General features: G+C 38.0%; 2 protein-coding genes across 2 annotated transcripts; one reads left to right on the forward strand and one right to left on the reverse strand.

The window, feature by feature from the left end:
- Positions 1–233: 233 nt before the first annotated feature.
- On the forward strand, positions 234–4,211 carry TRMT61B (tRNA methyltransferase 61 homolog B (S. cerevisiae); the record flags this gene model as incomplete). The annotated part of the gene is made up of 6 exons (XM_009075405.1): positions 234–336; positions 1,167–1,357; positions 2,553–2,644; positions 3,046–3,281; positions 3,921–4,001; positions 4,168–4,211. Coding segments are annotated over 6 exons (747 nt in total), but the record flags the coding sequence as incomplete, so codon positions are not given.
- A 244-nt stretch (positions 4,212–4,455) lies between these two features.
- SPDYA (speedy/RINGO cell cycle regulator family member A) lies at positions 4,456–10,465 on the reverse strand. Its single transcript, XM_009075406.1, is given in 6 exon segments — positions 4,456–4,538; positions 5,777–6,017; positions 7,141–7,312; positions 8,885–8,970; positions 9,216–9,274; positions 10,237–10,465. Coding segments are annotated over 6 exon segments (870 nt in total).
- Positions 10,466–10,968: the final 503 nt, after the last annotated feature.

Raw genomic sequence — 10,968 nt, forward strand, 5'->3', positions numbered from 1 at the left:
GAGAGAATCACAAAGCAATAGATGACAGACCACTTGTAACCAATAAGCACTAATTTCTCTGCTGAAATGTATAAACAGTAAAAGTTTTGGGTAGCTGGTATGCACATAAGGTGGATTGATGCCCCATGCACTGCAAAAAAGGAATGCTGCTGCTTAGTGCTGCACTGATGCTAAGGAGTTTGACTCCCGGTTTCAGTGACACTGGTAACATGCTGTGGTTTTCTCTCCTGCAGGATGTCACTGCTATGTTGATGATGATGGATATCCACCCAGGAGACACTGTGTTGGAAAGTGGCAGCGGGTCTGGCGCTATGAGCTTGTTCCTGTCAAGAGCAGGTCAGAACCTGGTTTTAGAAAACAAGCAGCGCAGTTTGATGGATCATATCATCTAGTTCCCAACACCCACTGCCATGGGCAGGGACACCTCCCAGTAGACCATTTCCTTATTGCACATTGCCTTTCTTTTGGCCAAATGCTTATAACCAGTTCTTAAAAACTTTGCTGCAGTTCATGTGTTCATATATGTTGACTTGAAGGAAAGTTACATCAGTGCAGAGCTGGCACAAGGACTGCAAACCATTTAGGTTGTACCTAGAGGGCTGTAGTGCAAATGGTTACTGGTTGTCTTAGTCTTTCCCCAACCCCAAGAAGAGGTGAAGAATGAGCTCTGCATGGAACACATCAAATCTTCTAAAAACGAGCATTGTCTAAACACTTTAAAACCATCAGTTTTCAATTTTATTAACAACAGAAGTTGCTATCTGTTAGCTTTACAGCGTCTGTGAGCTGTGACCACTGCTGGAGCATTTTCAGCTGGGACCTCTGGTAGCTCCAGTAGGAGAATCATAGGACCCCAAATGCTCAAGTTGTCTTTTGCTGCACAAGTGACTTTGGAAGGACATCTTGGGAGCAGTCTGTGCCACTATAACTAGGCTTCATTTCATCTGTGTACTGATTGATTTCTGTCTGTAAAAGAAGCTTTTTTCTGCGTATGCTTGTTTTAAGTGTAAAGAAAAAACAGATTGTAATTGATTGTTTCATATGTTATTATTTCCCAAAGCAAAGTTGAGATTTAAAGGTGTACTTCTGTTATATACTGTATTTGTTTGAAGTCTTTCTTACAGAGGTGAAAAGTGCTAAGTCTAGTGCCTTTTGTTTGTTTTCAGTTGGGCCCAAAGGACGTGTCATAAGTTATGAAATTAGAAATGATCATCATAATTTAGCTAAGAGGAACTACAGGCAGTGGCGTATGGCATGGGAAATAAGACACGTGGACGAGTGGCCAGATAATGTGAATTTTGTTCTTAAAGACATCTCAACAGCTACCGCAGATCTGAAATCTGAAACACTTGACGCAGTGAGTCCAAAACATTCCCTCATTTGACATTTACCTTTTCTACCTAAATTAAAACCTCTAATGCTCACACTCACAATGGGATTCCCATATCTAGTTTAACATGAGAAAAAACAATCAGGTCTTCATCAGTGAGAGGAACATTGGGGGTTTTTTTTTGTCAGATTTACAAGTACGTTCAAGGTTTCAGTTACAGGTTCCCAAATGAAAGAATGATGAAGTTGTACTATAGATATACTACAATTAATCACTGCTGTCTTGTAAGCAAAGACCAACTTACTTTCTTGTACTTGTGAGAAACAGATGTTTTTATATCTGAGATACCTATTTCAAACATTAAGTTTCAGAAGAATACATAACCTTATTAAAAATATAAATATGTAAGCACTTTGCTATCAGCTGTATTGAATGCACAGTGTAACTAAAGCCTAAGTTAAAGAGTGCTAGTGCTCACTCTCCCATCCTGCTTTTGTGTATCCAGGTTTTCTAAAGGGAGACATGCTGGGGAAAACAGCCTGATGTTAACCACTCTTGCATGTGAAGCAGAAAAACGACTTACAACTACTTAGTGACTAATGCCTTAAACAAGTGACAATTTTGCTAAATTGTTTGAGCAAAGAAATAGAATATATAGCATAAAATACCATTTCTAAAAACTTTATAAGTAACAATGGACAAGAAGGATCAGATAATCAGATACTGCATATCTCGTTGTTTTTCAGTTTGAAAGCTTTTCAGCAGAAAGTGGATAAATTGCCAAAGACAGAAGTTTTGTAGCTTTCAAAACAAACTGCAAGTTACACACTGAGACTGTGGTGTGCTCTTTTCACAACAATGATGCACTTGAACATTCTTTTTTTATATATGTTTGAGCACTAGATATTCAAATGTGTTAGTAAATGTAGTCTTCTAAAGGTTTTTGTTAATGTCAGCATTAGGGAATTTAATTAGTAGGAGGTTTAACTCCTGCCAGGCCTACTTGCTGTTTTAACAGAAATTCACTTGGAAGTAGCAAGGACTTGGTTCTGTGCAAGTGTGGACCTCAGGTTTTAAGAGGCAAAACTGGCTGATGTTTACATACTGCTGTTATGTGCATCTATTTTTCATAAACATTTTTTCTTCCAAGCATTGTTGTATGTTAAAAAAAATGATAGACATACATATGTTTCCCAGTAAACAATATATCTTTCTCTTGCAGGTAGTTCTGGATATGCTTAACCCTCAGTCTGCTCTGCCTGTGGTACACTCAAGCCTGAAACTGGGTGGTGTGTGTGCTGTGTATTTAGCAAAGTAAGTACTGACTTCTGGCACTTACACCTTTATCCAGGCATCACCTAGCATTGTCAGAAACCCTGACTTTTGAAATATACATCCATCATTAATGAAATGTTTAACCAATTTGGGGGTTTTCCTCCTCATGTAATTTTTTTTAGGGAGTTGCACTCAGTATAAATTACATTTGGCCAAATCCTTTGGGCTCTGCTTTGGGAATGTTCTCATTCTGAAGTTTGCACTTAATGCCATCCTCACAGTAACTGCACTGTTCAGTAGTCAGGTTGTTAGCTCCTTCACCCTAAAACCGAAGGACTTGTATAATCTCAAAGGTAAAGAATGTGACCAATTCCGTAGAGTTGAGACTGTGTAGTTTGAGTTTTCCAAATACTACTTTATCCTTTGCCTTTCTTCAAAAGCATCACACAGGTTATTGAACTTTTAGACAGAATACGGACCCTCAAGCTCCCTTTAATCTGTGAAAGGATCATTGAGGTAACTCACAAAAGCTGGTTAGTACTCCCTGCTAAAATCAAGAATTCCAAATCAAGACAAACGGTGGAAAATCAAGAAAATATTGAGGAACCACCTCAAAAGGAATATGAAGAAATCCACATCCAGGATCAAGCAATTCTTAGAGAAGGTGAATACGATGGTAAGAACGTTATTGCTGATGAAATAAATGCCTGTTACTGCAGTTTGATAATCTAGTGTAGGAACAGGCAATGTTTTTTGTTGAATCAGCTGAGAACAAACTGGAATAAGACAAGTTTTGGACAGCCTAGACCTTGTCAGGTTTGGAAGAAAATGTATTAGCAGTTATTTAAGTTTAAATTTCTTATTAAAACTCTAGACTAAAATGAAAATAGATTGCAATGAAGAATGACTGCCCTTCTATTACTACTTGCAAGTTTTTATTTTTTTAATAAAATCCAGTCTTCTGTACTCATCCTATAGCTGCTTGAGAGGACCCTAATGGAGTAAGGATTCCATAGAAGAAATGGTGCCAAGTATGTTCTGTTGAAAAGCCATGCTGTTCTGGCAAATTCAAAAATGATGCCTCATTATTTATACATATATGACAGATATATAGATATATATAGAGTACAGATTTGCAAAATCCACAGCAGAGCAAATAGTTCTGAATGTACTGATAGGTGACAACAAAGCACCATAACAGAAGGAAAAATGGAAAATATGTCAGGGAAAAATAATCCATGCACATTGGTAACTCTAGTCTGTGTGTATGTCTTAAACTTACGGGAAAGAAGTTTAAAAAATGTGCTTCTCACAGAATCACTTCCTGATGATGCTGAAACATCCCGCTCGGTGCCTTATGTTGCTAGGCCATCTTACTGGCAGGAAGCTCATTCAGGTGAGACACTTGGAAAATGCTTTTTATCTTAAGTGGAATTTTATTTTTTTTAACTAGCATTTGGCATGTTACTCCATCAAGAATCATAGAACTTATAATGATAATAATGAAATAATCATTGTATATTGAAATACTGAAGCAGTAACTTGTTTTGTTTTTCAATCAGCATTTCTTACCAAGCTGAGAAAGTTTGGACCACTGCTCTCTTGATGCTGCTGCTGCCTTAGCTGATAAGTTGAATGGGTATCAGAAGAAAATAAAATACAAAGTCGCTGCTACACTTAGCAAGTTGTGTAACTTTTAAGTAATGACTGCGTTGCTTTCTTCTTCATATCCAGTTTGAAACCCTCACCTACTCTTTAAAGTTTTAACAGAATCGTCAGGAATAGTGGTATGATGCAACACAGATTGTTCTGCAAATCACAGTATCTGTTTCTGCTTCATTGGGTGTGTTTCATACTTCATTGTTTGTAAACCAACCCATGGATTTATCTTGGTTCAAGGTGCCACATGGTCACCTTTTGCTGGAAAGACAGTCTACCAGAAATAAGGAGAAAAAAATATGTAGTAAGAAAATAAGGGATCCAAGTCTGCCCTTTGAAATGAACACTTTGCTGGCTACCAACTGGTGACTCTCAGGTTCTTTAAGAACAATGTTCTTAAAGCTCAGCTGTAACAGATACTGAAATACACTGAATTTGTTCACAGCTTGATGAAGATGTGCTAATTTCAAGACAAAGACCAGCTGTTGAGAAGTACAGCTGTGGTTCACATCCAGCATTCATGCTCAAAGTTGCCTGGTTGCTTGTTAACTTTGCTTTATATGAAGTATTCTCAAACAGGCAAAGTAAACACAATTTTTTTCTGACCATTGTCAGATATGAAAAGATCACTCAAGTAAAAACAGACTTAATTTTAAGTCTTTTAGGGTCTTACATGAGCAGGTGATGATGAAATTATTAAATGATATGTTGTAGACAGCTGACTTGTTCTGTATCTCAGGAAAGATTCAAATGCCAAATATTTCAAGGTCGAGGGATCCCTTGAGTATCACAGCAGTACTAAAGCTGTCAAAAGCAGAAACAATCCTACTGCAATAGTGAAAATTTGGATACTGGTGAGAACATAAGCAAGTAAATACAGAGCTATAAATAACTAACTTTGAATTAAATAAGCATAGTAGGAGCTCTGCAGTGCAATACATGAAAGTATCTTATACAGCTCCCCCAGGAAGTTTACAGCTCAAGTGTATTCCCCTCCTGATAATAAATTTAACCAGAAGTTTGTGCTGTAATTGCTGTATATAATGGAGGGTTCTACTGCAGAGGCTGAGGATGCTACTTTGGGTAGACTAATGTGCAGACCTTCAATTACATACACAATTTCCAGGAAGTCAAGAGACATCCTGGAAGTACCAACTGCTAACAAAATACAGCCTTCTCTCTGGAGTACTGTATTTTCTTAATCAGAAAGTTCCACTGAATCCTTATCCAACAAGCTCTTATAAAAATCTCTTTACCCTTGAGCCTTCTAAATGAATAGGTATGCAAGAACTAACATATCCTGACATCTTTCTCCAAACTGGCAAGAAATTAACAGTTTCTGACTCATTGAATAAATAAAGTGAATAAATAAATAAAGTGAAAATGAAAGTGGATGCGTGGCAGTAAAAGCACAGTTCTGCCAAGGAATAGGGAAGGACACAGAAGTCCCTGCAGTAGTGGGGCCTCAGTTGCCTAAACTAAGTGAAAATTATTTCCGATGTTAAACCATGCCTTGGTCATAATAAGAAGGAGAGTCAATGAGCGTTTTTTAAGATGTAAAGTTGTCTTTGGAATTCTGGGATGAATCAATTGCCATCATCTCTGAAGCACTAGTAGATGAGGAGGAAGATGATAATCCCACTTTCTTGCCACACAGCAGGCACTGCTGTGCCTTATAACTCCTCAGCGCTCCAGTGTGGTTCGTGGGGCGTTCTCGCTGCCATATATAATGTTCTGGAGCAATAGCCATCACCTGTCAGAACAAACATTGGAGCAGAACACAAAAATAATGGGAAAACATACAGCTGAAAATAAGAGATCCAATTAGGGCATGGCAGAGAATGAATACTATGTAGCTGAAATGGGTAGCATCTATTAACTGCTTCTGTCCTGCCAGAAAGTTTGCTGCCTTGGGCAGGACTGAGTAAACCAGATCCCAGTCAGATGTGGAAACACAACAGTTTGCAGCCTCATGTGATCATGTGAATCATCTCAAATCCCAGCCTGTGCTTTGTATGTTGGACAGGAGATGGTGCCTTTGGCTAACCACTAAACGGCTAGATGGATTTTCCTGTTCACAGCATCATGGAACTAGTGACATGGGAAGCTGGGAGGGTACACAGGGAAAAGCATTCTGCACTCACCTTGTTCCTCTACTGTTCCCAGAAGAACCTAATCCCATCCCCAGAGATGGGACCCGAGAGTAAATGAGCATTTCTTTTCCATCAACTGTAGGTAAATGGTACATACTAAGAACATGACAAGAGCTTTTCCAGATATATGTTCCACCTGAAAAGTGAGGAATGTACTTTTTCCTTCCTACAATGTTTGAAAATTGTAGGTTGTAACACTGCATTAGTAATAGAGAATGTTAAAAGTGTGTCCCGAGATTTTCATAAATGCAGTGAAAAACCCTGACCTTAAAAAGTGAGTTGCAGTGGTACCACTAATTTTGAAGGGATTAGATCTTCACTTGAAGTGCTGGGATTTTTGTTGAAAGGTTTTACTTGTGTACAAACTTGTAAATTGCAAAGCAAACACAGACAAAATTATTTCTGAAGTGAATGAAGTGAAACAAAAGGGAGATTTTAAATAAAAAATATTTGCATAAAGCAGACAAAGTTTCTATTGTAGCCAATAGAAACTTCACTTCTAACAGGAGTGCAATGTAAAATACTCTAGTTTACCTTTAAAGCATAGTGTCAAGCAATGTACTGTAAATGCAGAAGGAAAAAATGGAGAATAAATGGACTGTTTCACATGTTAGCTGCATCTTTTCTTTCCTATGGATTATCTGCACTGTAGGGAAGAAATTGTGTAGAGCTAAACTTAATTATTGTCATTTCAGCATCTACAGCATTAAAACCCCTCCCTACCTCTTCACAGCAGCGTCTGCTTACAATAGCCCTGTAGTCAATTCTCCTCCATAGCTGATCTCTTAACTTTAAGAAATCAGGGTACAGCTTTCTCCACTTTTTTCCCAAAGCCCATGGAAGAATGTCATCCTTTGATTCTTCATTGTCTTCTTCAACTGTGTTTGCCAGATACCTTCAAACATATTTATGTTTGTGTTTGTAAATCTTATTCAGTCTTAAATCATGATATTAGAACAATTTCTAACATTAAAAGTCATATTAAAGTGGTTCGCTTTTCTAGTATCGTGAGGGAAAAATGCTAACAAAATACAACCTTCTCTCTGGACTACTGTATTTTCTTAATCAGAAAGTTCCACTGAATCCTTATCCAACAAGCTCTTATAAAAATCTCTTTACCCTTGAGCCTTCTAAATGAATAGGTATGCAAGAACTAACATATCCTGACATCTTTCTCCAAACTGGCAAGAAATTAACAGTTTCCGACTCACTGAATAAATAAAGTTTAAAACTATCTTAGGAAACCTTAAACTTTCTATGGATTTTAGCTATTTTTGGAAAATCATGTTGCTTGTATTAAACTAGCAGCAAACAACTAAATACAGGTCTACCTTCAGGTATAAATGAAAACCTTAAATGCTTTTTTTAAATGTCTGTACTTCTCCCTTCCTTTGCTATCTGCTGGTTTTGGTTCTGGATCATCATCTCAGACAACAGGAAAATGCTTCCTCTGGATCCACCTGATACTAAACTCCTGTAAATCACACCTGAAAAAATTACAACTTTTAGTTTTCTCCTCACTTGCTCCTCACCTTAATGTTCCCTTTAGTCCCGGTCTCACTAGACCCCTTTTCCCTTTCTTATCCTTTCACTGTTCTGGCCTGGCTTTTCCCTGCTCAGTGGAGTCAGATCTCCCTCCTCCATGCCCTGTGGATGTTACCCACAATTCCACTGACAGGAGAAGGTACAGCCATCTTTGTCCCACGCTAGTGTGCCAATCTGAGCTCTTAGATGTGCTGTTACGGAAAAGCATGGCCTGAACACCATGACACTGAAACGCAGAATCGCTCTGTAGGTGTGTAGCTAAACGTGGAGGGATTATGTAGACTTGGGAAGGACAAGAATACTGGTTGTACCTCTGTTTCAGAGTACAGGCATTTTACAACTGTTCAAAAAAGTTCCCAGGAATTCTCCGACAACATTTTTACAGTTGACTTAAATCACGGTGGCAGAAACTTCAATAAAAAGTTACTCCTGAGGTGCATATTATGGTGAAACGTTTCAATACAAATGACTTAAAGGTTGGCAAAGCTATGGAATAGGTTTTGTAACAGGATGTGTATGTGGCCGTGTGTTTGTAGCCGTGTTGTCCTGCATATATTTCTTGTAATGCTTAAAGAAGGGTTGTTTGGGTTTTTTCACTGTTTATCACTACAAACAAGGCAAACATCCCCTCTCTGCTGCTTGAGCTTGTTCTGTCAGAGGAGTAAGGCTGAGTTTGCACTATGTGTGTACACTATGTAGGTCAACATAGAGAGCCATGAAATTACTTGAATTGGAAGGGACCTTAAGGATCATCTAGTTCCAACTCCTCTGCCATGGGCAGGGATGCCACCCCCTAGATCAGGGTTCTGTATGAAGTATAGAAACATAAGCAACGTTAAGTCTCATCATATATCCTAACAATCAGTGTCATAAACAAAGAAACAAAATAATGCAAAGAACCAGACAATTTAGAAGTACTTACAGAGCGACAAAGAAATTCATTCTGGTATATTCATGTAGGGTGTAGTTAGCCCTCTTGATGTAAACGAAAGTCATTGCCAAGAGATACTGGTTTAAAATGTAAAATGAAGTATCAATGTATTATTGCAGTATATAATTTCCTAAAATCATTTGCACGTTTATCTTGCACCAAGGTATTTTTATCAATGAGGAAAGCATAAATTGGATTTTTTGAAGCTTCCATATGACCTCATTAGAAAAAAATATGGTCTGCATTTGCATTACAGTATCTAGTGATTAAGGGCAGATTTCTCATTCAATGTATGTTCTGTTAACTATGGAAATACACTTACCTTGTCTGCAACATTACAGCAAGAGTCCATCCAAAGGAAGTCTTGGATTAGATCATCGTCTGCAACAAGAGAAAGCTGTGGCATTTCAAACACCAAAACTGTTTTTGTTAGAAGGTATTTGTAAATTAACAACAGATGGTCCTTCGATTAAACCAAACACAAGGAAAGAAGCTAGACCCACCAGCAGAGAACAGAGAAACTAAGGGGAGTGGGAGATCAGGTGTGGAAAAACTGAAGGGACAAAGGAAGATAAACTACCAGAAAGGGAAGGTAGAAAATCCAGTGACTGTGTTTCATCCACCCTCGGTAACAGTAAGTGTGAAAAGTCACCACTGTATCTTCTATTTGGGCAATTTCTTCCTGTGTTAAGTGGTTCCAGCTAATGGAGTTCTCTGCACCTTGATTACCTGGAGCCTTCATAGGGCAATGTGGTCAGTGCATCACTGTCCATGGACATGTACTGTAGTTATTTATAACTCTCTCCGATTCACTTCTGTGTTCAAGGGTCAAATAAAAGCCAAGTGTAATCGTCCACTATCACTTCATGTCTTTGCTAAATTAAATATACACAAAACTATACCAAAGAGACACAAATGCAGAGGAGATGCTCCAACTCCTCAGACTGTCTTCCCATTCCACTTCTCCCCCTAAATGTTTATTCCCACAATGAATAACATGTTATGAGGCATGGGGTCCTGCCTCTTTTTAATCCTTGTGTAACACATGTACATTGCTTTACATGTGTTGAAATACAAGAGAAAACAGAAGGGAAATTATCATAAAAGGAACTATCGAACCACCTTGGTTTCATTTGTAACTTAAAGCAGATACTTTTCATCACTTTGGTAGCCCTTCTTGTACTTTTAACTGAAGCATTAAACATTCAGATACCATAATATAACAACAAAATATGTTTAGATAAAGAATTGCTATTAGTTTTGTTACAGAAAGGACTCTCAGAATGACTGAGCTTAGAAAACCTGTTCAGCCAAAACATTTGTATCTGCCAGTATTAACCTACCAAATAATCTAAAGAAAGTTGCCATTTCCTGACGCTGAATAATCAGATGTGATCTGTTTGGACACTCATTCATATGCTCAATAACACTTTTTTCACTGTTTTCTTCATGGTCTTTAAAAGCAGGGTGCTTTAGTTTAAGCAGCTTTGCCTGCTGATGTGATGTGCAGGCACTCGATCTCACATGAACAGTGACAGTGAGAGGTGTCCGACATGCCAGGCTGCGTTTCATTCCGATAAGTAAACGTTCCTGTTAAAAAAAAAAGAAAAAAATTAAGTACTACAAACACAGCCAGTTTGGGCACTAGTACTCCACACTTCTTCTGCTCACATGAAGCGTTTCAGTAGAGCTTATATGTCAGGTGATGGAAAATTCATTTTAGCAGTACTAATTATCTAAGTCTTGTGCCCTAAACCAACTGTGTAGAGTTGTTTAATTGAGTTATAATTTAATAAAGATCTTTTGATTTTTTTTCCAGTGGAAGGTGCCTTCAGTCTCTCTTTTTCCAGTCAAAATTTTTTTACAAAATCCTATCCAGAAAAAAAGTTGCTGTTTGTCAGATCCTCATAGTTCCACACACTCAGTGCTACCAAAAGCCCTGCATTCCTTCCCTCCAATCCATGATTGTGTGTTTTTAAAGGAACATTAATAGAACTAGCACAGAACTGTGACTAAGCCCTGTGACACTGAAACTTAGTCTCGAGCTCCTAATTTTTATAACAAATTGAAAGAGG

The sequence above is a fragment of the Acanthisitta chloris genome, unplaced genomic scaffold (genome assembly GCF_000695815.1).
Source record: "Acanthisitta chloris isolate BGI_N310 unplaced genomic scaffold, ASM69581v1 scaffold22905, whole genome shotgun sequence".
In the NCBI taxonomy this organism is placed as follows: Eukaryota; Metazoa; Chordata; class Aves; order Passeriformes; family Acanthisittidae; genus Acanthisitta; species Acanthisitta chloris.